At 39.5% G+C, this 27744-nt stretch overlaps 1 protein-coding gene across 2 annotated transcripts; it reads left to right on the plus strand.

Moving 5' to 3' along the window:
* The first annotated feature begins 659 nt into the window (after positions 1-659).
* Positions 660-27744, plus strand: LOC146389425 (protein NLRC3-like). 2 transcript variants are annotated; one of them, XM_084910220.1, is made up of 10 exons: positions 660-750; positions 9546-9644; positions 9729-9830; positions 13093-13171; positions 14187-14415; positions 14555-16361; positions 19668-19841; positions 21022-21195; positions 24967-25016; positions 25178-27744. In XM_084910220.1, the coding sequence occupies exons 2-10, from the start codon at positions 9556-9558 to the stop codon at positions 25699-25701; spliced, it is 3228 nt and encodes a 1075-aa protein (XP_084766346.1). In that variant the 5' UTR covers positions 660-750; positions 9546-9555; the 3' UTR covers positions 25702-27744. The 2 variants fall into 2 exon arrangements, with proteins under 2 accessions (XP_084766346.1, XP_084766336.1); XM_084910210.1 differs by lacking the exon at positions 660-750 and adding an exon at positions 5024-5131.

The following is a 27744-nucleotide window of genomic DNA, read 5'->3' on the forward strand; positions in this document are numbered from 1 at the left end:
AAATGTTGATTTTTACACTGAGGTATTTTTTAGGGAACTTTACTGAATAATTTATGGAAAAAGATTCTTAAATTAAAAATATATTTAAATGAAAGCTGAAGCTGCTTAGTGAAAAGCAGAAATGAGACCAGTTTAAAGAAGTTAAACAGTCATAAACTGGTCTGAAAACCTGTCTCAGTGTCTCTCCTCCCCCACCCCAGTTTTGAAGAAACATTCAGTGAAATAAAGCTTTCATCACAGGATTCATGTGATGAACTTACCACTAACTTTGTACCAACAACATCTTCAATAACAGAGTCTGAATGAAGCTCAGGTGTTGATGCTGCTCACTGATTGGACGCTTGGTTTCAGCTCTGCTCTCAGTCTTTACTGCACAGGTGAAGGTAGAAAGTGTGACTGGATCTACAGACTGGAAACAGAGAAACATGCTGAACATTTGAAGCTTTGCAGCAGAAATGTTCATGTTACAAATACAGCAGAGCTGATCTGGGATCAGTGTGTTCACACCTGCAGCTACAACAAGGTTTCATGTCTCCACACGTCAGCATGTGAACTTTACTCTGACTCAGTCTGAGCAGTCAGACGGCATATTTTTAAAGTTAACACATCAGCACACACAGAGCTGAGCCCCTCCCACCTGTGCTGAGTTTCAGGTGGAGTCCCGCCTCCTTCCAGGAAGCAGCTCACCTGTGTGTCCGTGTTTAGTATCCAGGTGTGGAGTGGAGCTTGTTGTTGGTGTTTGAAGAAACTGTAAGTTTGCTTTGTTTCCTCCTTTAACATTTTGTCTTTAGGAACTTTACTGTTTGTTCAGCTCATGTTTGATTTCTTCACACAACAAACTGTGTGTGTTTGTATTTCCGGTCTCTCCATTAATTCCACACTGACTTTAAGTCAGTGTTTGAGTTTGTGCGCCATTTTCTGTTGGTGTGAATGATCAGAATCCAGGAATCAAACTAAACGCACTGAATGTGTCCTGAGCTCAGTCAGAGAGACTCTGAGTTGTTATATTCACAGTGACAGCAGAAGATTGGGGAGCAGATTTTCTAAATGATTGTTCTACTTAGATGTGTGTTAGATACAGATTCAGCATGTCGGCTAAAAACACTGTGCCACAGACTGCTGGCTCGGCTCCAAAAGTGTTACAAAACACTCGGCTCACTGAAATGAAGCTCAGAACTAGACCAAACTAAATAGAAACAAAATGTTGAAGAAGATATATTATAACTAACCATTCTAACTAAATGGCTTGATAAAGATAACTGTGAACTTGGAAAACATAAAAAACTTTACAAAAGTACAAAAGGGAAATTTGACAGGAAACTGCTTCAAAATGTTCTGTGTTTTTATTGTAAAATCTGCATTAAATTACATCAGCCTAGCCTCTCACATACACCCTAAATACAATAATAAATAAAGACTCAAATGAAGACTCAAGCTAATAAAAGCTCGGTTAAATCTAAGCATTAAAAAATAAATAACATTCTGAACTGAAATGAGCAAACTCACTCTGGAAAGTAACTGAAACTAAACTGCATAAAAACACAAAGTCAAAAAGAAATACAAAGAAAATTAGAAATTAATTAGAAATTCCAAACATTAATAACGCTGCTGTTTGTGTTTGTTTCTATTCTGGTGGGGTTTCAGCCAGCCTAGATGCCTTCCTTTATTTGTTTGCATGTAATGGGTGTATGTCAGACACTGAGATCATTTAAAGATGCGTAATCATTTGCTACAATGTTAATTTAATTTAAATTCTCACTCGTGAGGTCTTTGTGATCAGACACAGTAAATGCAGGGAGACCACCGGTTAACAGAAGACTTTATAAAGTCTTCTTTAAAATACATCTAGCCTTGATTTAACATGTCAGCCTCAGTTAAGCTTACTGTGACAAACTGTTCACAGTGAAACAAAGAGAGGAGAATAAAACAGGTTTTCTCAGTGAGTAGTGACAACACTTTCTCACGATAGTCTTTCTGGTTTAGCAAGACCGTGCTTGTCTGCCGGAAGAATGATGTTTATAAGATTTTGTATAAGGTTGTGGAAACCTTCAGTTACCTGACACTAAAGAAGAAGTCACTTGGATGAGGGTTTCTCCCACTGAAAGCGCTGCGTCCAGATGAACAGAATCAATCTTTTGGGATTTCCTTACCTGGATGATTGAGCATGCATCAAGACAATTAAATGTAAAACCATTTGTAACAACCCTAACAGTGCATGTAAGCATGTGCACTTCAGTCTGATTCGGTCTGAGCAGTCAGAAGGTGTGACACACACACACACACACACACACAGAGATGCTGCAGTTAAAAACAATCTAACGTGAGACACCAAGATCAGTTTGTAGACACAGTAAAAAGCTGTATTTAGATGGAGCTCTTTATTCGTGTGATTTCAAGATTCAGTAAACTCAGGAATGATCTGTTCATCATTTAAATCAAAAGTGTTTTCCTGCCTCCATCAGTCTGTGGAGGCGGAGCTGCTGCTCTCCCACTCAGTAAAGCAGTCTGAGCTCAAATGCTATTCCAGAGAAACAGCTGTCAGATTAACTGATGATGGTCAAACAGGTTAGAGTCAAGAGCTGTTAGAAAGTGGTGGTGTTTATAATTACAGTGTAGATTGATGTATAAATGTAGTACAGAACTGAATTGAACATGTTGGCTTCTGTCTGCTTAAAAATCCTTTGTCACAAATGTTGAATCTGCTTTAACGGTTATCACAACCATTCTTTGTGTAATAGCCAAATACAAAAATACAGGATGTCGTGTTTGTTATTTGAACTGACTTAATTAGACCAACCAAAAATAGTGTATTACGTATGCATCTGTCTGTTAATTAATCAGAACAGTAACAGATAATTACATATCAGTTCCAATTGGTACATCAAAAGATAAAGTCAGATCCTGAGATGGAAGAGATGTGTTAAAAATTAATAAAACATTGATAAATGTAATATTTTCAATATATATTTTAACAAGTTGTTAATATAAAAAAATATAAAGTAATAATTTCCATATAATATTTCCAAATAGCAGTTATCTGTTTCGGTTTGCTAAACTTATCACCCATTTTAAATTAAAGCTGCACAATCAGGGCGTTGAAATGACTGTTCGGTACAGAATTGAAGCCCAACAATCATGTTTTACAGTCCTGTGGTCTCAGCCTCAGATACTCAACTAACCAAAGTGATGTCATGACAAAAATGAATAACCAACAAAACATTTTTCTCCTTCATTTCTGTCAAACAAAGCTGTATGTAACGTATGAAACGTTTCTCGCTGTTAGTATCATGGTTGCTAGGCAACCTGAACAGCGCGAGGCTAGACCGTCCCATTTCACAAGCCTCTCACTTCCGCACTTCTCGTACTTATAGTACGCACCGTACGTAGTACGCGTAGTGTGCGTACTTCAAGCGTGCAGACCCTGAATAGAGATTGACAGACCACGTGACTTTCGCGCATTGCATGCCGGGAACCAGTGGCAAAACAATCCAAGTACAGCATCAAACGCAAGCATTTGCAGCACCGCAAAACGTTCATTCTCCGGTTCCAATAAATTCTTGGTTTTTCTTTGCCCCCCAAAAAAGTTATGTATAAAACGAAGGAGGACAATGCTGGTCCGTACAAAGACAGACTTGATGAAAAGTCAAAGAAAAGATACAAGGAAAAAATCAAAAGAGTGAAAGGGTCAGACCCGTACGAGCACACAGTGGACAAAAGACGTTAGCGTGCTGCCCAACTTTCACCAAGCTCATAGTTATAATCATACGGTTCTTGGAGTGAGTGCATACACTCATGAAGTTTAGTAACTTCAGGTCACTGCAACAAGCCCAGGTACAGTTTACCGACGGATGGGTGCAGGACCTTGAAATGCACCGTGTAGAACGAAAGACCATCGTATGCATCGTAAGTTTACCTCACAAATCGTCTTCATAAATACACATTCGTTAACCATTTATTAATAGGACCTTTGAGCTCAACGGTAATTAATTAGTAGTGGAAATAATTTCTGGTTCACATTACAGAAATGTAGCAGTGACAATAATACTGTATGCTGTAATCCTACTGTGCAATTGGTGATACAAAACAACTGTTTTATCCTGTGAATAAAAGTATATGTTTGTGTCAATGCCCCATGGTAATAACAGAAGCGAAACGCAATATTGTGTCAGGACAATTCACTATTTATGCACAATAAACAAAGGAGCATAGCGCGACAATTTCTGTTCAGCGCCAGACTTACTTGTAACCTATATCACCAATTATGTTATAAAAATGACGTATTAACTACTACAAAACACTGAGCTTTGTGGGACTGCTTGGAGCAGACTAACATGTGAGCTGGAGTGTTCTGGAACGTTATATTTGGTCTTTGAATGGCTGCAATCCAGGCCATCCGTCGCCTCTTTGTTACTTCGGAAACATGGCTCGAACAATTTGTCTTCAGCGACGTAATCCGATAACAACCGATCTCTTTACCTGTCGGCTTCCCGTGGCTGTTAATAACACAACAGCTTCTTGCCATTTTTTGTGTTTCTTTTTATCGCTGTGTAACTGATTTCAATTGAAAGCCTGCGTGCGCTAGTACCTCTTGCCACGAGTTCCCAGAATCCTTTGCGGTTGACGTCACATTTTCAATCTCTATTGGGACACAGACAGAGAGCTCCATTCAAACTTTGCTGCCATCAGTAATAATGCTTCAAATATAATGATCAGTGTTTGAGCAGTTATGATATCAGGGACAATCTAGACACGTGTGACAATACTGAACATGTCACATGACACACCTTAAACATCATGTGATCCACTCTCAGTCTGCACTTTCATTCAGTTGAAATGAGCTTTGAAGAAACATCAGTTTAGTGAAATATTCAAATGCTGCAGTAAGAAGAACAACCAAGTGATGACACACGTTTGTGTTTCAAACAGGAAATCTAGCAGAAATAAATCACCACCTGAGAGAGATCAGGGAGTTTTCGAGGTGCACCTGAACGCAGCACACAGTGTTTCATGTTGCTGAGTGTCCTCAAACGCCTCTCTGCGTTTTTTTTTTTTTTCCTGTTCAAAGTTTACTTTCACTTTCCTGATCTTCGTGGAGTGGAGCTTGTTATTGCTTGTTGTGTGTGAAGAAACTGTAAGTTTGCTTTGTTTCCTCCTTTAACAGTTTGTCTTTAGTACTTTACTGTTTGTTCAGCTCATGTTTGATTTCTTCACACACAAACTGTGTGTGTTTTTATTTCCGCTCTCTCCGTTAAAGTCGGTCTGTAATGTTTTCCGACGAGCCCGTCCGTGTCCGCCATTTTCTGTTAGTGTGTGATCAAAGTCCGGGAATCAGACCAAACACACTGAATGTGGCCTGAGCTCGATCGGAGACACTATGAGCTCCGGGTGTTTTTATTTACAGCGGACTTTGTGAATGATTATTTTGTGTAGATGTGTGTTAGATACAGATTCGACGTGGCGGTCTTAAAAATACTGCGCCACAAACTGTTGGCTCCGCTCCAACAGGAAGAACTGTAACCAAACACACAAACGTTAATGTAGTTCACTAAAACTGACCCTGAACTAAAAATATATCTGAAAAAAAGTTAAAATACAAAGAAAAACGAATTTGTTTATAATGATCAATGAAATGATTTGAATATTAAATAACATTTTACAGGAAATGTCCCGTTAGTGTTTTTTTTTTTTTTTTTAGTTTGGCTAAAAACAAACAAACAATGAAAAAAACACCTGTCACTGCTTTCAAAGAGTTTAATGTTTTTATTATAAAATCTGCATTAATATAAATCAGTCCAGCCTCTGACATGCACCCTAAATACATAATAATTAAAAAATAAAATCTAAAGTAAAAGAAGCAAACGAACCAAAATTAAACAGAATTAAAAGGCAAAGTGAAAAAGAAATGCAAATATAAGCTAATTAGAAATGACAAAAGTATAACAACTCTGCAGTCTGTGGATATGTTTCGGGTGGAGCCACCACAGATATCTTCCTTCATTTGTCTGTCACTGAGATCATTTAAAGGTGGTTACATATCTACCCATAAAGTTCTCACCCTCTTTGTGTTCAGGTGGAGGACAGCAGAGGACTTTGTAAAGTGTTGTTTAAAACAGACGCAGCCTCGATTCAGCAGGTCGGCCTCTGTTAAAATTATCATCAACTGTTGGCTTCACACTGAAACAGGTTTTACATTTCTCAGACTGAACAAAAGTTACATTTTAAACACTCTGTTAATAAATCAGAACATTTAAAGATGCTTCAGTCACTATTTTTATATGATTAGTAAAACTCAGACGTTGGGCTGTGACAAAAGTTTTGTTTGTTTCCGGGTGAGAAAAAAAGTTTGAAGGAAAATCTGTTTTGTATTTTACATATTGATTTGATTTGTAGAGGCCTTTTATTTATTATATATAAATACTAAATTAAACCTTTTGTCTTCGGTCTGTACAAAATAGAAATAATTAGAAATAATAGAAATATTTTTGGTCAAAGTGCAGATGTTACAGATGTTTTCATATCTATATTTTACTGTGAAACAGAAAAAGTGTTTTTGCACTAAATTGCACTGTTTTCGCTCACTGCAGTGAATATGAATTCAAACTTTGATTTTTAACAAATTAAATTTTATGAGACGTGTAGGAACAACACATGAACGGTTACTTTACATCTGAATACAAAAGAGTCATTTTGGGGATTTTTCCCCACCTCTGATGGTCTTATACCATTTTTGCTTGTTCTTCATAAACAGATCAACAGTGCCTGTTCAGATTTTTTTTTTTTTTTATGTTTTATATCTCTGTGTGTTTAGTTTTTGGGGTTATCACTGCATATGACAGTACTGTTATAGTTTAATATTATTTCTGTAACACTGTTTGAGCAAAAAAGCTCAAAGTTTAAAACCAGACTTTAACTTTGATCAGAGTTTCCACAGTGAGTTAAAATATATTTCTACACTGAACTCGGAGAACTTTTAGCATCAGTTTTCTGAATCCTTTAAATTCCTGATCTTCATTCATCTCAGTAAAGTTTATTTCAAAAGAAAAAGACTGACACAGACATCTCATCAGTCTGTATTGAAGTCATATGAAACTTGGAGTGGAAAGTTTCTCATGTGTTGCATTCAGGAGCAACAGTGAAACAGCTGAACTATTCTCCATAGTTTAGAAACAGTTTCAAAGGCGACCTTGAAAAGGAGGGTCTTGTTTCAGTACCAAGCTATGTTGACTTTCACACTGAGGTATTTCTCAGGGAATTTTACTGATAATTATGAATGTGGAGAAAGATACAAAGTTACACCATTATTTTTATTAAAAGCTAAATCTGCTGAGTGACAAACAGAAATGACACTAGTTTTAATCCACATAGGATTAAAACTAGTCTGACGACACAAAATTAAACAGTCAGACACTCATCTGATAATGAAGCAGAGTTAGTTGATGGTCAACAGCTGAACTCAGAGTTGTTGTTACTGTGGATCCACTTCCTGATGACTGAAGGTGCATTTTCTTGCCTCCATCAGTTTGTGGAGCAGGTGGAGAGGAGCCATGTTTTCAAAAGAAAAAAATAATTGCAGTTGGCATTTGCTGTGAGAGACTGAACTTCACAGTAACTTCAACTTCAAGCTTCAGAAACTGTTGATAGAAGAAGTTCTCAGAGCTGCTGTAGAAATATTTACATCTGACTGTTGAAACTGATGAGTCAGTCTGGAAAGTCTGGATTTTAAAATGTTTTTAACGGCATGGAAAACTGTAGGTAGACATTAACGTAATACTGCCTGAAATGTCAGTATGAACTCATTTAATAGAAATCCATCGTGCTAAGTGATGTTGGATTGACGTCTTTTATATTTTGTTTTTGGATTTTGGTCCACTGAAAAGTTGTTTTTTTGTTTTCTTTTGTTTGTTTGTTTTTTAATGCGTACTAAACTTGTCATAAACATCCACCTGATGTTGAAAAAAATTACGCAGTCCAAATTTTGAATGTTAAACGCCATATTGACATCCACGTTGGGCCATGGTTGGACAGCTTATAGATGTCTACAGTAGGTCACGGACTGATGGACCCAATATAGACATGATCTGCACGGCTATCCAACATCCGATGTTTAGTGTGTCTCTTAATACTTTAATAGTATACTGTACGTGTTTTTCAAGTTCAATTCTGATAGTTTAAAGATGCTGATCCATTTTAAAGACTGTTAAAAAAAGGTAGAGGATTTTACTGAAGTGGATTCTGTTCAGTTTAGACACAGAGGTAGTAACATCAGGACAGGACACATCAACAGTTCATTCACAGAAGAAAAGTACAGCGAAAGGCCTGGACGTCCACAGAAGACAAGATCCTTTCATTGTAAAGAAACGTTGAAAAACAAAACCGTCATCACAACTTCAGCCAAGTGAAGAAGACTCAGGAATCAAGATGACCATTAGTGACTCCTGCTTTCAAATGAAACTGATATTCCTGATAGAAAGTTAAGAGCCTATATAAACGAGCCACTGCAGATTTTTGTAAATGCTGAGTTGTGCAGAAATAATATTAAACCGTAATAGTACTGTTTTACTGCCAGAAATAAAAATACACAGATGCTTTTTGTTCAGACAATCCAGGTCCAAAGGATTCAGCACAACTTGTTCCCATCTATGGAAACCCATCATGTATCAGCCGAGCAGCCATAAAACAGAGCCTGCAACAGTAGTTTTAAGATTCATAGTGAAAATTAGACAGAGTGACTGTGTTCATAAACAACAAGGAAATCTATAATAACAGAAGAAACATTTAAATCCCCAAATGGCTTCTCTGTGTTTTTATATTTTTGATCACTTTCCTATGAAAAAGAGGAAAACTAGTTATTTTAATTTAATTTCCTGAAACTCAAATTTACAACACATATTCAGTACAGTTAGACAATTTTTTAAATACATTAACATTTGTTTGTACAGAAACAAAGTTGATTTTCAAGTTGTTTTTATTTGGTGAGCCCAAGAAACACCTGCAAATATTTGAAACATAATCAGACGACATTTGTTTTAGTTTAGAAATGTTGGAAGTGATGGCGGCTGCTTCCAGGTTCAGAAAGTGCTAGGGGGTAAGGGCAGGAAGGAAGCACAAACACACGCTGTGGAAGAAAGCCTGAAATTAATAATTGCTAATCTTAAAAGTAGAGATAGAACATCTGATTCTGTCTGTCCTGTTCAGACTCAGCAGGAAGAATTAGTGTGAAGCTTTAACTCTGCTGATCCTCTTTGAATCATGGATCAGCTGAAATGTTTAAAATGTTGTTCACACGTGTTGGACTGACTGAAGCTTCCAGTCACAGTGAATCAGTGTGTGTCAGTGAATGCATCGTGTGTGCTTCACGGCTCCATCTAGTGGACTGATAGTAGAGCAGCTGATGGCAGCTTCCTCTGCCTCACACTGCTGTCTGACTGCATTCAGCTCACACTGAGATGAAGCAGGAAAGAAGCAGCTGATATTTGGACAGCACACATGATGGAAAGGAGGATTTCAGTTGATGTGCACATGAATGATTTGTGTTTCCTCTGCAGGTGAAGCAGCATGGATCAGTGTGAGGACAGAGAGGAGGGAGTCCCTCCCTCTAAAACCACTCTGTGTGGGGAACATGAGAGCCAGACCAAAGCTCAGAGGTGAGATGACCATCTCTAACTGTCCATGACTCTTCTCCATGTCACAGCTCAGCCCTCACATCACTGCTCCATCATTATTCACAGGAACCCACCTGGACCTCCACCCAGCTCTGTGTCCTGTAAGAGTGGCCAGTCTAAAGATGATATCATTTTCTTTAAATCAGGCGTGTGTTGTCCTGCAGAGAGGTAATGTGTGTCTAAATGTTGTTATGACTCAGTGTTTGTGAATAAATCCTCCATCATGTTTAGCTCTGTTTCACGGACATTTCTATGTTTATATGTGAAGCGGTGTGTTGGAGTTGTAGCGCCTCTACTCAGGACCAGTACAATTTCAGTTCGAATAGAGACCCTAGACATCTAACTAGGTTCAGAAGGAGGTTTTGTTTTGGAGACTCACAAAAGGAGTTGGCTTGAAAGTGAACAACTGGGACCTTTATTGCCTCAGTACTAGGGCTGGGCGATATATCAAGTTTTTTAAAATATCGATATATTTTTATACAAGATATAAGATGTGACAATATCGTTTATATCGATATAGTCTATGTTACGTTATAATTATAGTTTTGGAGCCACAAGTTTGCCTCTCTTTCGTCCACTTTTGTCTTTACACAACGTTACTCGGCCTCGCCTCTCCTTCACTGAACTCCCCCTCCTCCCCCATCGCTTCACCTGCAGGCAGCGACAAGATGGACACGACAAATCTCCGTTAACGAGTTACTGCGCATCGCCCCGTGTGTGGGGCTGGACGGCGTCAACGTGTTAACAAGCTAACCACGCTAACGAGCTAACCACGCTAACGCCATGCAGTTCGCAGAGGGGCTGCACGGCCTAAAATCCTTTCATTCTCTCAATAGTTGACAGCGCGCCTTATGTATGAATTCTGGTTGTGCTTGATGACCGCGAACTGATTTAATGTGCTGCATGGCGCTCAGCAATCTGTCAAAAAATGTTTTAGTATGACTTTGGTAAGCTACAGAGCTGCACCGCTTGACGGATTGTCGGAGCATTACGGCTACTGTAGTCTAGAGCCTCGCGTAGTAATACGTACTGTGCTTCAACATAATATTACCGTATTGTGTGTGTGTATAAGGACCATAAATGGCACCTGTTCAGAGACACGGTTACAAAGAGGATTTCAAACTCCAGCCTGTCAGTCACGCAGTAGAAGTTGGGAACAGAGCAGCTGTGAAATCTGTCTCTTTGTTATTATGCTCAGCGCCTTTTAGTTTACATTTTGACTGCACAATTGTGAGCTTTTTGTTATGCACAAAAACAACATAGTTTTCTGTTATTTATGGAGCATTATTATTTAATAAATGCTGATCATTTATTTTTGAGTGATTTTTTTCATGTAAATCTATGCTGTATGTTAATAAAAGTGCCTGTGTGACATCTGGGACACAGTGTGACTAAGAACTCTCTTTTTGTTCTTACTTTATGGCTTTAAAAAAATATCGATATATATATCTTATATCACCATCCAGCTAAAAAATATCGAGATATGAATTTGGGGTCATATCGCCCAGCCCTACTCAGTACCATTCATAAACTTATACAAACACAATAAACCAAATTGCACACTAATAGTGCTTTTTTTTTTTTTAGAGTGAAAAGATATAAAACAGAACAAAATAACATAAAATAAAGACACTGAAATGAAAGACTAATTCTGAATTGTATCAGAGCTCTTTCAAATAAATAAAACCAATTAAAGTGTTCCCATTGTGAAGTTTTAAAGTGTCCTTTAAAGTAATTGAAACCCAAACAGGTGTACAGTATGGAAATTGTCAGTGTGCAGACCCTATTTTCCATAAAATCTGGCTTCGGGGGGTGGGGTGGCTATCAGAGTTAGCAGCTAGCGTCACACCTAACATCGGCAGTAACATGTGTAGCTTAGATCATTCAACACTTAGACTGTAAGGAACAACACGATAAGTAAAACAACACACCAAATTCTCATAGCTCCCAATTGGTTAGTGTTACAAGGTCTCCAGTATGAATGTGGAGCAAGTGTGTTCAATTTGGCGTTACTGCGCTCACACTCTGTCATACTGGTCACTGGAAGTTCAACATCGATCCTCACTGCAAGGAACTCTCTGTAGATCTGAAAAAAAGAATTAGCTTTTGGAGGTAAACGGACGACATGGAGCTCTCAGTTCTCACTCCTGCTTTATTTCTCTTCTCACATCAACTGAACACATCGCGCCACAAAACACAGCAACACACTTCCTCAACACTGGGTGCGAGTGGAGCCCTCTAGTGGTCCGCCACAAGCTCAACATAAAAATGGAGTGTGTTATAAGAACATTGCCAACACCCTAAAACTGAGGACATGAATTAATGGAACTTTAATTGAACATAACAGAAATGATGCTCCCTGACTTTTCCCAACATTGGAACTGGATCATGCTTAGACTAAGATTAAACATACTTAGACAGCTGCTACTCTCCCTCATCTGGGCCAGTCTGACTATTTCTGCTCCTTTTCTCTGCATTTACCCCATTCCAAACGTCTACTTGGTTAAGTACTACTGTCATCAAAACTTGATCCAAGACTGCTCTTACACAGCTTCAAAATGGTGTGAGTTTATTTTAATGCTGCAGCAGAGAGATTACTAGGGGAACACAACCAAATGGTCTCTAAAAAACGTCTCTTACATATGTCTTGACCAAAGTCAAATAAAATTTCTCAATACAATTTTACTCTATACCTTCAGTTCATCTCATCCTTGATCCCCTTCCCCCTTCAGGAGAATTACAACCACCCATCACCTCTCTTTGATTCAGCGCCTAGATGTCTCTACCTCATACAATAACCCCTCTGTGAAAGTGTGTTAAACATGAGGCCCACTTTTGATAACATTGCATACAACTACATGCATATAACTAAGTAAGAAAGTGATTTTACTATTACTAGAGTGATATTGTTAAAATAGGGATCAATAAATAGAATGCAGAAGTCTGCCACCACAACTCCCTGAATTTTATTTGATTAAGGGGACGTTGGGGACTGCACACAGTACAGTATTGTTTTATAAGTGCTGTGCAGATTTTTCTTGTTATCTTCGACTGCTGAGGGTCTCTATACTGTCTCCAAAAGATGTAATAGTTTTATTGCAAATTCTGTGAGAGTACTGAATCTCTAGCTGTTCGTATTTTTTAATTGCCTTTTTTTGTTTACAGTATTTTTACAAAAACAAAAATCACTGTTCAGCTTTTGCTATCAGGATTCTGATTTATACAGTGAATGGAGCTACATGCTGTCAACATTCAGATAGCAAGAGAATATTAAGATTAAAAAAACTAACATGATGTCTTTTTTTCAGGCATTGTGCCATCAGAACTCCATGCATTATCAAGTGTTTTGTTTTTTTTAATGAAGAGCAGGTTTCATTTTAGGTTGTGATGTTTTGATGTGTTATTCTGACTCTTCATGGTTCCTCCACAGAGTGGACCAGCAGAGCTCAGAGGCTCCCAGTGGTCAGTCTGCCCAGAAGCGTCAAAAACAACTGGACTCCCTATTTAGGGTCTGTACATGTACAACTACTTTTACATCTATTCTGTTCACAGTTATCTCTGTGCTGGGTTCTGATTCAGACGGTAGAGCGAGCTTTCCTTTGAACAGAATATTGTGCTCAGATTTCTGCCTCCTCTAAACTGCATGCCAGTATTTGAGATGTTTAGTTATTCCTCCTTAGGAAGCAACACTTATTGTCAATCAGTGTTGCTTCCTTAGTGCACAGTTTGATTTCACAGACGTGTGATTGACTTGGAGTTACATTGTGTGTTTTGATTGTTCCCTTCATTTTTTGAGCCGTGTATGATAATCCAAATAGAAGATAATCAGAGATTGTAGAAGAATAGCAGTAGTGTTAGCTGTGGGGAATGATAACTAACATTATGTAGCTGGAAATATGATGACCAAGTAATACTTTGCATTTTTCAAAATTTATGGCGATATAAAGAGAAACACCTAAGCTCTTCAGCTAAAAAATGTATGGTCATACAATGTACTGTATGGATCATCTAGAGCCAGCTGCTGAGGAATCGTTAAAATTGTAGTACTGAAAGGGGAATAAAGGTATTACACTGCACAGTGATGTAACACTGAGCTCAGTGAGAATCTGTCTGCAGAGAAAAGCATCAATCTGTTCCACTGTCTCAATGAACTGAATGATCATTCTCTAGTGGAGGAGATCCAACAGTCCCTGAGATCAGGAAGTCTCTCCACAGATAAACTGTCTCGTGCTCAGTGGTCAGCTCTGGTCTTCATCTTACTGTCATCAGAAGTGTTAATTTTCAGGTGGCTAAAGGATGCTGTTTACAGTAGCAAAATGGGCTCTTGTATTCACTTCACCAGACCTGGTTAGTGTTCCAAAAGATTTAAGAGCAATAGATAGGGATAGATATGTGGAAAATATTTTAGAAAAATGGGGATTTTACCTGTTCCCACATTGGACATTGTTGTTCTAATTCCTGTTCTTCTTTTCTCTCTTGTGAGAGAAAAACGTTTTTGGGGCATTCATAAGTATTCTATTCTAGATACTGGAGGCCAATATGATCACTTTTGTGAAAAACGGGCTAAAGAAGATCCAGACAGATCTGAGTCCAGATGACCTACAATGCTTAAAGAGTCGATGTGAGGATGAGGATGTATTACAAGGTAAGGATGAAGAGGAGAGTATAAGTAGCAGAGACGCATTTCTGACGATTACAGCGGAATTACTGAGGAGAATGAAGCAGGAGGAGTTGGCGAACCGTCTTCAGACAAGTAAGAATATTTCTCTAAATATTTAACCTGCTCGATCAATGAAACATTTACTAATGTCTAAAAAAATGACAAGAAAATCATTCAAAATGTGCACTTAATTAATGTATGATTAATTTGTTTTTTCTATTTGTTCTTTGAGGAACCTCCACTAGGAACTTGCAACGGTGTCAGAATGAATTTAAATCCACCCTGAAGAAGAAGTTCCAGTGTGTGTTTGAGGGGATCACTAAAGCAGGAAACCCAACCCTTCTGAATCAGATCTACACAGAGCTCTACATCACAGAGGGAGGGACTGCAGAGGTCAATGATGAACATGAGGTCAGACAGATTGAAACAGCATTCAGGAAACCAGACAGACCAGAAACAACAATCAGACAAGAAGACATCTTTAAAGACTTACCTGGAAGGGATGAACCAATTAGAACAGTGCTGACAAAGGGAGTGGCTGGCATTGGGAAAACAGTCTTAACACAGAAATACACCCTGGACTGGGCTGAAGACAAAGCCAACCAGGACATCCAGTTCATATTTCCATTCACTTTCAGAGAGCTGAATGTGCTGAAAGAGGAAAAGTTCAGCTTGGTGGAACTTGTTCATCACTTCTTTACTGAAACCAAAGAAGCAGGAATCTGCAGCTTTGAAGACTTCCAGGTTGTGTTCATCTTTGATGGTCTGGATGAGTGTCGACTTCCTCTGGACTTCCACAAAACTACAAACCTAACTGACCCTAGAAAGTCCAGCTCAGTTGATGTGCTGCTGATAAACCTCATCAGGGGAGGACTCCTTCCCTCTGCTCGCGTCTGGATAACCACACGACCTGCAGCAGCCAATCAGATCCCTCCACAGTGTGTTGGCAGAGTGACAGAGATCAGAGGGTTTACTGACCCACAGAAGGAGGAGTACTTCAGGAAGAGATTCAGAGATGAGGAGCAGACCAGCATGATCATCTCCCACATCAAGACATCACGAAGCCTCCACATCATGTGCCACATCCCAGTCTTCTGCTGGATCACTGCTACAGTTCTGGAGGATGTGCTGGAAACCAGAGAGGAAGGACAGCTGCCAAAGACCCTGACTGAGATGTACATCCACTTCCTGGTGGTTCAGGCCAAAGTGAAGAAGGTCAAGTATGATGGAGGAGCTGAGACAGATCCACACTGGAGTCCAGAGAGCAGGAAGATGATGGAGTCTCTGGGAAAACTGGCTTTTGATCAGCTGCAGAAAGGAAACCTGATCTTCTATGAATCAGACCTGACAGAGTGTGGCATCGATATCAGAGCAGCCTCAGTGTACTCAGGAGTGTTCACACAGATCTTCAAAGAGGAGAGAGGACTGTACCAGGACAAGGTGTTCTGCTTCATCCATCTAAGTGTTCAGGAGTTTCTGGCTGCTCTTCATGTCCATCTGACCTTCATCAACTCTGGACTCAATCTGCTGGAAGAACAACAAACCACCTCCCAGAAGTCTGAAGCAAGAGAATCTGCAGAGAAACACTTCTACCAGAGTGCTGTGAACAAGGCCTTACAGAGTCCAAATGGACACCTGGACTTGTTCCTCCGCTTCCTCCTGGGTCTTTCACTGCAGACCAATCAGACTCTCCTACAAGGCCTGATGACACAGACAGGAACTTGCTCACAGACCAATCAGGAAACAGTTCAGTACATCAAGGAGAAGCTCAGTGAGAATCTGTCTGCAGAGAAAAGCATCAATCTGTTCCACTGTCTGAATGAACTAAATGATCGTTCTCTAGTGGAGGAGATCCAACAGTCCCTGAGATCAGGAAGTCTCTCCACAGATAAACTGTCTCGTGCTCAGTGGTCAGCTCTGGTCTTCATCTTACTGTCATCAGAAAAAGATCTGGATGTGTTTGACCTGAAGAAATACTCTGCTTCAGAGGAGGCTCTTCTGAGGCTGCTGCCAGTGGTCAAAGCCTCCAACAAAGCTCTGTATGTAAACATCTACTCTTTATTTTATTTTAAAATATTGATTCAATGTATAGTTTGCAGAAGCAAGAAGTGTTAGCATTTCTGAAACATTTGTGCATGTCACCCTCAAAATGATACTCATAGACCCATCTGTAGTGCACCCACTACTTTTCTTTAACTCCTCCAAACTGAATACACATAAAAATAAAATAATAAATATTCAGGAATAAATTCTCTCCATCAGTACACATTCAGTTGATAACACTTATAATTAACATTTTTTGTTTTTGTTATAATCAACCTTACTCAGTATGTATCATATAGCCAAGCTGATTCTGAAAAAATTAAATTCTTCACTTAATATATATCGCATTATCCCCATTGTTTAATCCTCTAAAGCAGGGGTCTCAAACTTGCGGCCCACGGGCCACTTGCAGCCCCTGTCCCCTCTACTTGTGGCCCGCGTATTGACGTGAAAAAATATTTTTTTCAAAAGTGATTATTCAAAAAAGCTGTGAGTGCGAGAGAGAGAGAAAAAGACGAGTCGAAAAGTACCTGTTGCTACCGACCAGAAACGGGAGATGGAAGCATCTACAGTGGCTTGCAAAAGTATTCGGCCCCCTTGAACTTTTCCACATTTTGTCACATTACAGCCACAAACATGAATCAGTTTTATTTGAATTCCACGTGAAAGACCAACACAAAGTGGTGTACACGTGAGAAGTGGAACGAAAATCATACATGATTACAAACATTTGTTACAGATAAATAACTGCAAAGTGGGGTGTGCATAATTATTCAGCCCCTTTGGTCTGAGTGCAGTCAGTTGCACATAGACATTGCCTGATGAGTGCTAATGACTAACTAGAGTGCACCTCTGTGTAATCTAATGTCAGTACAAATACAGCTGCTCTGTGACGGCCTCAGAGGTTGTCTAAGAGAATATTGGGAGCAACAACACCATGAAGTCCAAAGAACACACCACACAGGTCAGGGATAAAGTTATTGAGAAATTTAAAGCAGGCTTAGGCTACAAAAAGATTTCCCAAGCTTTGAACATCCCACGGAGCACTGTTCAAGCCATCATTCAGAAATGGAAGGAGTATGGCACAACTGGAAACCTACCAAGACAAGGCAGTCCACCTAAACTCACAGGCCGAACAAGGAGAGCGCTGATCAGAAATGCAGCCAAGAGGCCCATGGTGACTCTGGACGAGCTGCAGAGATCTACAGCTCAGGTGGGGGAATCTGTCCATAGGACAACTATTAGTCGTGCACTGCACAAAGTTGGCCTTTATGGAAGAGTGGCAAGAAGAAAGCCATTGTTAACAGAAAACCATAAGAAGTCCCGTTTGCAGTTTGACACAAGCCATGTGGGGGGGGACAGCAAACATGTGGAAGAAGGTGCTCTGGTCAGATGAGACCAAAATGGAACTTTTTGGCCAAAATGCAAAACGCTATGTGTGGAAAACTAACACTGCACATCAGTCTGAACACATCATCCCCACTGTCAGATATGGTGGTGGCAGCATCATGCTCTGGGGGTGCTTCTCTTCAGCAGGGACAGGGAAGCTGGTCAGAGTTGATGGGAAGATGGATGGAGCCAAATACAGGGCAGTCTTGGAAGAAAACCTCTTGGAGTCTGCAAAAGACTTGAGACTGGGGCAGAGGTTCACCTTCCAGTAGGACAACGACCCTAAACATAAAGCCAGGGCAACAGTGCAATGGTTTAAAACAAAACATATCCATGTGTTAGAATGGCCCAGTCAAAGTCCAGATCTAAATCCAATCGAGAATCTGTGGCAAGATCTGAAAACTGCTGTTCACAAACGCTGTCCATCTAATCTGACTGAGCTGGAGCTGTTTTGCAAAGAAGAATGGGCAAAGATTTCAGTCTGTAGATGTGCAAAGCTGGTAGAGACAGACCCTAAAAGACTGGCAGCTGTAATTGTAGCAAAAGGTGGTCCTACAAAGTATTGACTCAGGGGGCTGAATAATTACGCACACCCCACTTTGCAGTTATTTATTTGTAAAAAAATGTTTGGAATCATGTATGATTTTCGTTCCACTTCTCACGTGTACACCGCTTTCTATTGGTCTTTCACGTGGAATTCCAATAAAATCGATTCATGTTTGTGGCTGTAATGTGACAAAATGTGGGAAAGTTCTAGGGGGCCGAATACTTTTGCAAGCCACTGTAAGTATAATTATGACCACTGCTGCCAAAAAGAGTGCCTGACGAGCCCAGTTGTAAGTAAGTTGTTAAGACTTGACTGTACACTGTGTTTGCCGCCTCTGAAACAAAGTTCCGTTGGAGCAGCCTTTCAATGCCTCTCTGTGTTTCTCACTAGCAAAGGTGACCCAGACAGTAAAGCTAGTTACCGGCTATGAGCTCAACACGGAGCCAGATGTATTAGCCAGAGGGTCCATTTACCACAGTTTGGAGAGAAAAAAATGTGTTACATTTGCAGTTTTGTCTTGCTAAACAATATTTGAGTTTTAAACAATCAAACAAAATAAAAAACTAAGAAAACACGAAGTTTTAGGAAATATTAGTGGGTGTTTCTTGTTTGTTTTGTACTACTTAAACACTAAAGTGGCCCTCCAATGAAATGACTGTGCCAGCAGTGGACAGTGGCTCATTTGAGTTTGAGAACCCTCCTCTAAAGCATGACCTCTTGCTGGCTTCCAACAGTTGTTATGCAGCTTTGTTTTGAACGTAACTTGTGAACCATTTGCTCAATTGAAAGATTTCCTTTGTGTCCTGGCCAAGTTTTTTGGTGCAACATTATCAGCCAAGGTACTGTTTCCAGCATAATTCTGTGGTTAACAATAAGCACCTCTACCATCAATTTTACCACTATAGTAACAGGGGTCTGATCTTTCCGCTGTCTCATCCAGGTGTACATGACTCAGGAAGTTTATCATGATCTTGTCTCCATGTTCGTTAGTTATGTACTTGCTTTCTAATGCGCATAGTTTATACAGCAAACTGTAACTTCTGGAAGAAGCTAAAGAGACATGTTTTATACAGACGATGAATGCGGGGCTGCGTAAGGGTTGAGTATGTGATAAATAAGAATTATTTTAATCTGTACATAGCATCAAAAATAAAAGATGTTATTTTTTTCAGTCATCACTGATATAGAGATGTAAATGTGTTTTTACAACAGAAATTCAAAAGGTTTTTTTCCCTCAGACTTAAATTTCAAGTTTTATAGTAGTAGTATTGCGATTAATGAAGTGTACATGGAAATATTTGTTTTTATTGTAGTTGGTTGAAAATAAGAGTAATGTCACTTGAGCTCAAATATAATTGATTTTCAGGCTAAATGGCTGCAAACTCTCAGAGAGAAGCTGCGACACGCTGTCCAAAGTTCTTAGCTCCTCATCTTTCAGTCTTGGTGAACTGGACCTGAGTAACAGTGACCTGCAAGACTCCGGAGTAAAGTTTCTGTCTTATGGATTGAAGAGTCTAAACTGTACACTGAAGACTCTCAGGTCAGGTTTTACATTTTATCATTCAAGCAAAGGTTTTTCTCATTTAGTGCTATATAAATAAAATGAATTGAATTAATGTTTATTTTAAAATTTGGATTACATTACTTTACTAATAAAAATATATGGAATTTTAAATTGACCTTGTATTTACATTTAGGTGTATCCTTAGTCTTTAATTTAGTGTTTTATTCATTTAATATTTTTTCCATATGCTTTCTGGGGTTTTTTTGTTTGTTTTTGGGTTTTTTTATCTCTGATGAGCAAGAATCTGTTTATATAACATGTTTTCTCATCCACATGTCAAGTGAGAGATTTAGGATATTATTTTTTTTTTATAACATATCAATTTCCTTTCATTGTTACTGTTTGACAAATATGAAAAATATGCTGTAGTTAAGGGGTTTCACAAATTATTATCTAAATGGTTAAAATTTCAAGTTAGTTTTGCAAGTCGCCATCGACATTGGAGGAAAGCCACAGTTCTCAGTCAGGCTCATGTTTCTTCTTCTACAGCTTTCTGATCTTCTTTGTATTTGGAAATGACCAGCCAATGCTCCTGTTACCATGGCAGCCAACTCTTGCACCCCAGTTAGACCTGTAGAGTTAAATAAGAGGTGTAGAGTGCATACCATCTCCTAACACCTGATTTATGGCCTTGACTACATTCCCCAGAGATGCTTCACTGCTCATGCCAAAGATTAAAATAAATCCCAACACTAATCAAGTATGGAAGTCTAAATCTTGATGATGTACATTTTATTTTTTGACAAACACGTTTTACCATATGTCCTCTTTGATGCAACTCTCCCCATTAATCCAGGACCCGCATTTGTAGTACACTGGTGCCAAGCTTTGCATGGTTGTGGCTGGGTTCTTCTTTTAATTGACCAATAGTGCTAAAATTAAAAATATTCAGTCTCCGAGTGTTTGAGCATTTTGTACCTTAAGGTTGGGCTACTAGCTTTTCTTAGTTTTTCCAAAAGTACATTTGAATTAGTAAACAAATGTGTTATTTGTTATGAAATGATACATCATAAATAAAGCTTAACTAAATCAAATGAATGAATGGCACTGTAATGAATGCCACTTATGTTTGGGAGAAAGAAAGAAAGAAAAACAAATAAAACAATCTTTTCCTGCAGTGTTTACAGATTTATTCTTGTGTTTTGTGTGTCTGCAGTCTGTCAGGCTGTCTGATCACAGAGGAAGGCTGTACTTCTCTGGCCTCAGCTCTGAGCTCCAACCCCTCCCATCTGAGAGAGCTGGACCTGAGCTACAATCATCCAGGGACCTCAGGAATTAAGCTGCTGTTGGATGGACTGAAGAATCCAGGCTGGAGACTGGACACTCTCAGGTATGGAGAGAATTGCTGTGTCTCAATTCAGGTGCTGCATACAAAGCATTAAAACATGTTAAAAACACAACAGCCTTAATAAACGCAGAGTAGTTTGAACCCAGAATCAGGGTTCATACACTGAGGCTCAGACCCTGGAGGTATTGGACTACTTATGTAAACAACGTATAATATACAGTGGGATGCAAAAGTTTGGGCCTTGTTAATAGTCATTATATTCCTGTATAAATCGTTGGTTGTTCCAATAAAAAAATGTCAGTTAAATATATCATATAGGAGACACACACAGTGATATCTGAGAAGTGAAATGAAGTTCATTGGATTTACAGAAAGTGTGCAATAATTGTTTAAACAAAATCAGGCAGGTGCATAAATTTGGGCACCACAAAAAAAGAAATTATCAATATTTAGTAGATCTGCCTTTTGCAGAAGTTACAGCCTCTAAACGCTTCCTGTAGGTTCCAATGAGATTCTGGATTGTGGTTGAAGTATTTTAGTAAGTAATAGTAGTAAGTTTATTTATTAAGCGCTTTTCATAGACAGGTAGTCACAAAGCGCTGCAAACAGAGATTAAAATAAACAGTACGATAAATAGCAAAATGCACAATATACACAATATAGAGTTTAAATGTAAATTAAAAATATAAAAATGTAAAAAGCATTGGTCAACAGAAAGCTTGTTTAAACAGTAAAGTTTCTAACTGTTTTTTAAAGGATTCCACAGAGTCAACCAAACGTAGTTGTAGAGGTAGACTGTTCCACAGCCTTGGTGCCACAGACTGAAAGGCTCTGTCCCCTTTCGTCTTCAGACGTGTTCTGGGAGCAACCAACAAACTCTGAGTCTGTGAGCGGAGACAGCGAGCAGTAGTGTATTTTGTGAGAAGCTTGGATAAATAATCTGGGGCTTGGCCATTTAGTGCTCTGTACGTTAAAACAATAATTTTAAAACGAATTCTAAAATCTATTGGGAGCCAATGTAAAGAACATAAAATAGGAGTGATGTGAGCTCGCCTGCTAGAGCGAGTTAGCAGTCTGGCTGCTGCATTTTGTATAGCTTGGAGGCGAGAAAGAGATGATTTATCCAAGCTGGTAAACAGGGAATTACAATAATCTAAACGCGATGACACAAATGCATGGACAATTTTTTCCAGTTCAGCTAAGGAGACCATATGTCGCAATTTAGAAATATTCCTTAAATGAAAGAAACAGGAACGAGACAGAGATTTTACGTGTGAGTCAAGGCCCAGAGAAGAGTCAAATATTACTCCAAGATTTCGAATATTTGGCTTAGCAGAAGAACAAAAAGGGACAAGAACCTGACTGATTTTAGAATATAGATCAGGAGGAGCTACGATCATGGTCTCTGTCTTGTTGGGACCATTCCTCTTTACAAAACATCTCTAGTTCATTCAGGTTTGATGGCTTCCGAGTATGGACAGCTCTCTTTAACTCACACCACAGATTTTCAGTAATATTCAGGTCTGGGGACTGAGATGACCGTTCCAGAACGTACTTGTTCCTCTGCATGAATGCCTTAGTGGATTTTGAGCAGTTTTTTTGGGTCATTGTCTTGTTGAAAGATCCAGCCCCGGCGCAGCTTCAGCTTTGTCACTGATTCCTGGACATTGGTCTCTAGAATCTACTGAGTGGAATCCATGTGTCCCTCAACTGTGACAAGATTCCCAGTCCCTGCACTGGCCACACAGCCCACAGCATGATGGAACCACCACCATATTTTACTGTAGTTAGCAGGTGTTTTTCTTGGAATGCTGTGTTCTTTTTCCTCCATGACATAACGCCCTTTGTTATGGCCAAATAACTCAATTTTAGTTTCATCAGTCCACAGCACCTTATTCCAGAATGAAGCTGGCTTGTCCAAATGTGCTTTAGCAAACCTCAAGCGGCTCAGTTTGTGCTGTGGGTGGAGAAAAGGCTTCCTCTGCATCACTCTTATCTCGTTATTTTTGTGCCAGTATTCTGAGCGCACGTAAAACAAAATTTGCACGTGCAAGTGTTGCATTTTGACTAGAAATTTATTTTGAGTGAAGAAAAGCTAAATTTGAGGGAACAAAATTAATTGCTGCGTGCAAAAACTGTATTTCAGTGTTTGCTATTAAAATGAAAACTCCACTCAGAGTGAGCTCCTAGTGGGAGAACAGTTTGATAACAGAAAAAAAAACACCTCAGCACAAAAAGCACATGACTATCAATACACCATAGAAACACAAGACAAGCAACAGGGGCGGGTAAAGGGTAAGAGAGAGCCGGTGTAGACAGCGCATCCGGTCCTGCAGCATGTCTGCGCTGGTCCAGTCGACTGCCATCTTCCCCGGTAGGGTACAAGCATCGAAGGCGTTTGGAAAGGGAGGGGGGGATCAGTGTGTGCATATCAGTGTGTGTGTGTGTGTGTCCAGCTCAGTTCAGCTGAGACAGTGTCCTTCGCCCTTCCAGGCTAAGTAAACAGACTTCCAGCCAACCCAGGTGGCCTGGCTTGGAATGGGGGGAACAGTCTAAACACAGTCATTATCAGGGTGTTTTGTTCAGCTCCAGCCTTGAGACCGCAGCTGGCGCCGAAGTGGTATCCGCATGAAGTGATGGTGGTTTTTACTTTAGTGCGAACAGCTCATACGAATTCCAAAGCTGTTCTAACAGTCCGACACCGGTCTCTCAATCTCCCGTTGGAGAGCCGCGAGCTTTCTATGATGTTATCCAAACTTACGTTCCGTGATGTTGTCACTCAATGAGCCCATTTTGAGAAACTCACGCCTCGTCCCATCGTTCCAATCCCAGCGGGCAGCCTTGTGGGGGTTTGAACAGTCGGTTCCGCTTTCTTAATCCTTTGATAAGTCAGGGCCAAGCCAGCTCCGATCAGCCAGAACCCTGTTACCATGGTTCCGAATAGGTAGACAGACAGCTTAAATCTCTGAGACAGCTTTCTGTATCCTTCCCTTAAACCATGATTGTGAACAGTCTTTGTCTTCAGGTCATTTGAGTTGTTTTGAGACCCCCATGTTGCTACTGTTCAGAGAAAATTAAAAGAGGAGGGAAACTTACACTTGACCTCCTTAAATACTCTTTCTCATTATTGAATTCACCTGTGTATGTAGGTCAGGGGTCAGTGAGGTTACCAAGCCAATTTGAGTTCCAATAATTAGTTCTAAAGGTTTTGGAATCAATAAAATGACAACAGTGCCCAAATTTATGCGCCTGCCTGATTTTGTTTAAACAATTATTGCACACTTTCTGTAAATCAAATAAACTTCATTTCACTTCTCAGATACCACTGTGTGTGTCTCCTATATGATATATTTAACTGACATTTTTTATTGTAACAACCAACGATTTATACAGGAAAATAATGACTATTAACAAGGTTGCCCAAACTTTTGCATCCCACTGTAGGTATCATTGACCCCAAACAAATTGGTAAAAAAAAAAAACCAAACAAACAAACAAAAAAAACCCCACTCTTGTTAGACAGTTGTACAACCATTCCTTTTTTTGTGGATTGTGTCATTATTGACCTTCTTTTGCACATACCATTAATTTTGTCAAAAACATTTAAAACTCATTGACAGCCATTGATGCTACATTCAATACAGTACTGATGTATCATCAGCAGTTTGATCCACGTATGGATTGAAGTGTATTTGTGAAAATGTTGGACTGTTCCTTTATCAGTGTCTAACAGTATGTGTATGAAAGCCGTGTAATGTCCATGTGTGCATGCTGAAAGAGACTGTGCTGGTCTGACCCCCCTCCTCCTTTCAGGATGGAGCCTGCTGGAGTCCAATGGTTGAGACCAGGAGGTCTGAGGAAGTGTAAGTGTGATTTTAATGGGATTCATGAAAACAAAGCAGCACACATTCAACCATCTTCATCATTCACAACTCTGATGTCAGGAGTCATCATCAAAGTGTCAATCAATGAACAGATGATGGATCAATAACTGCAGCTGGATTGTGTTTGTTCTCTCCATCAGATTCCTGTCAACTCACAATCGACACAAACACAGTGAACACAAACCTCCAACTGTCTGACAACAACAGGAAGGTGACACATGTGGAGGAGGTTCAGTCATATCCTGATCATCCAGACAGATTTGAGGAACCTCAGCTGCTGTGTAGAAATGGTCTGACTGGTCGCTGTTACTGGGAGGTCGAGTGGACAGGAAGGGTTGACATATCAGTGAGTTACAGAAGCATCAGAAGGAAAGGCAGTTATGACTGTAGGTTTGGAAACAATGATCACTCCTGGAGTCTAAGATGCTCTGATGATGGTCGTCTTCGTGTCTGTGACAGTAACAGACAAACACTCATATCCTCCTCCTCCTCCTCTGTCTCTAACAGAGCAGCAGTGTATGTGGACTGTCCTGCTGGCACTCTGTCCTTCTACAGAGTCTCCTCTGACACTCTGATCCACCTCCACACCTTCAACACCACATTCACTCAAACTCTTTATCCTGGGTTTTGGGTCAGGTCTGGTTCCTCAGCGTGTCTGTGCTGAGTGGAGTGTAAAGAGAAAATTTATATCATTAGAGATAAAATGACCAATAATCATCCCACAGATGTACAGTAATATTATCTACAGCTACTCTTAGTACCATTGATGTTAAGTTAGACTCTTTTTCTCCAATTGATCTTTCTGAGTTAACTTCAATAATTACTTCCTCCAAACCATCAACGTGTCTTTTAGACCCCATTCCTACAAAACTGCTCAAAGAAGTCCTGCCATTAATTAATTCTTCGATCTTAAATATGATCAACCTATCTCTAATAATCGGCTATGTACCACAGGCCTTCAAGCTGGCTGTAGTTAAACCTTTACTCAAAAAGCATCTCTAGACCCAGCAGTCTTAGCTAATTATAGGCCAATCTCCAACCTTCCTTTCATATCAAACATCCTTGAAAGAGTAGTTGTCAAACAGCTAACAGATCATCTGCAGAGGAATGGTTTATTTGAAGAGTTTCAGTCAGGTTTCAGAGCTCATCACAGCACAGAAACAGCTTTAGTGAAGGTTACAAATGATCTTCTTATGGCCTCTGACAGTGGACTCATCTCTGTGCTTGTCCTGCTAGACCTCAGTGCAGCGTTCGATACTGTCGACCATAATTCAGATCAAACTGAGGTTATTGTACTCGGCCCTGAAAATCTTAGAAATATGGTATCTAACCAGATTCTTACTCTGGATGGCATTACCTTGGCCTCCAGTAACGCTGTGAGGAACCTTGGAGTCATTTTTGACCAGGACATGTCCTTCAACGCACATATTAAACAAATATGTAAGACTTCTTTCTTCTTGTGCAACATCTCTAAAGTTAGAAATATCCTGTCTCAGAGTGACGCTGAAAAACTAGTTCATGCATTTATTACTTCCAGGCTGGACGACTGTAATTCATTATTATCAGGATGTCCAAAAAACTCCCTGAAAAGCCTTCAGCTAATCCAAAATGCTGCAGCAAAAGTCCTGACAGGGACTAGAAAGAGAGAGCAGATTTCTCCTGTATTGGCTTCCCTTCATTGGCTTCCTGTTAAATCCAGAATTCAAAATCCTGCTCCTCACATACAAGGTCTTAAATAATCAGGCCCCATCTTATCTTAATGACCTTGTAGCACCATATCACCCTATTAGAGCACTTCGCTCTCACACTGCAGGTCTGCAGGTCATATGACTGTTGGGTTTTTCTCTATCTATTGTGCGATCTACTGTACAATAAAGCACCTTGAGGTGACTGCTGTTGTAATTTGGCGCTGTATAAATATATAAATAAAATTGAATTCAATTGAACTGAGTGTCCTCCTATTAGAGAAACACTCTGACTGTTGAACAGATAGTTCAGTCTGTACATGTCTGTCTCTTTCACTCAGAAACACGTTTGCAGATTCATGGATTCAATCAGTTGATGTTTGAAACTCTTCTAAATGATTCCTTGTAAACTTCTTCCTCTTCAGTCCTTTAAAGATGGAAGCTCCCATTATTCCAGGATCCACATGTTGTTTTCTGTCTTTTTCCACTCAAAGCTCCACAGTGAATATCAGTATGTTGTGTTTCTCTGAAGCTCAGTTCACAACCAGCTCCTCTGCATTTTCAACAAGTCTGAGCTCATTAAAATGAATCCAAATGTTGGATGTTTCCAAACTCTGCACATGATCGTACTGTTTCACTCATTGTTGGAAGCTCATCATGTGAAAATGTTTCAGCCATATGAGCTGAAAATATTGGCTCAATAGTTTTGAATGCAGTTCTAACCAGAATATGATTGTATTGAGGGATCATAATGCATGTGGCTTATCTAATAAACAGCAGACGCTGCACTGATTATTTTAAACTAGTCTTGTGTTTTTCCGACATTTTCAACAGCAATATTTTGCAGTATATTGGTTACATTTTTGTTTGAATGTCCTTAGAAATGTATAAACATTACTATATATCATTGCATATGTTCTGTATCACATTGTTTGGTTAATGAATCATTTATTTTCTTTGTGTTTGTCATTTTTGATATGAAATAAACTTGGTTGCTTTCTCACAGTGCTGTGTTACACAAA

The sequence above is a fragment of the Perissodus microlepis genome, chromosome 3 (genome assembly GCF_051167445.1).
Source record: "Perissodus microlepis isolate ML-2025 ecotype Zambia chromosome 3, ASM5116744v1, whole genome shotgun sequence".
Lineage (NCBI taxonomy): Eukaryota > Metazoa > Chordata > Actinopteri > Cichliformes > Cichlidae > Perissodus > Perissodus microlepis.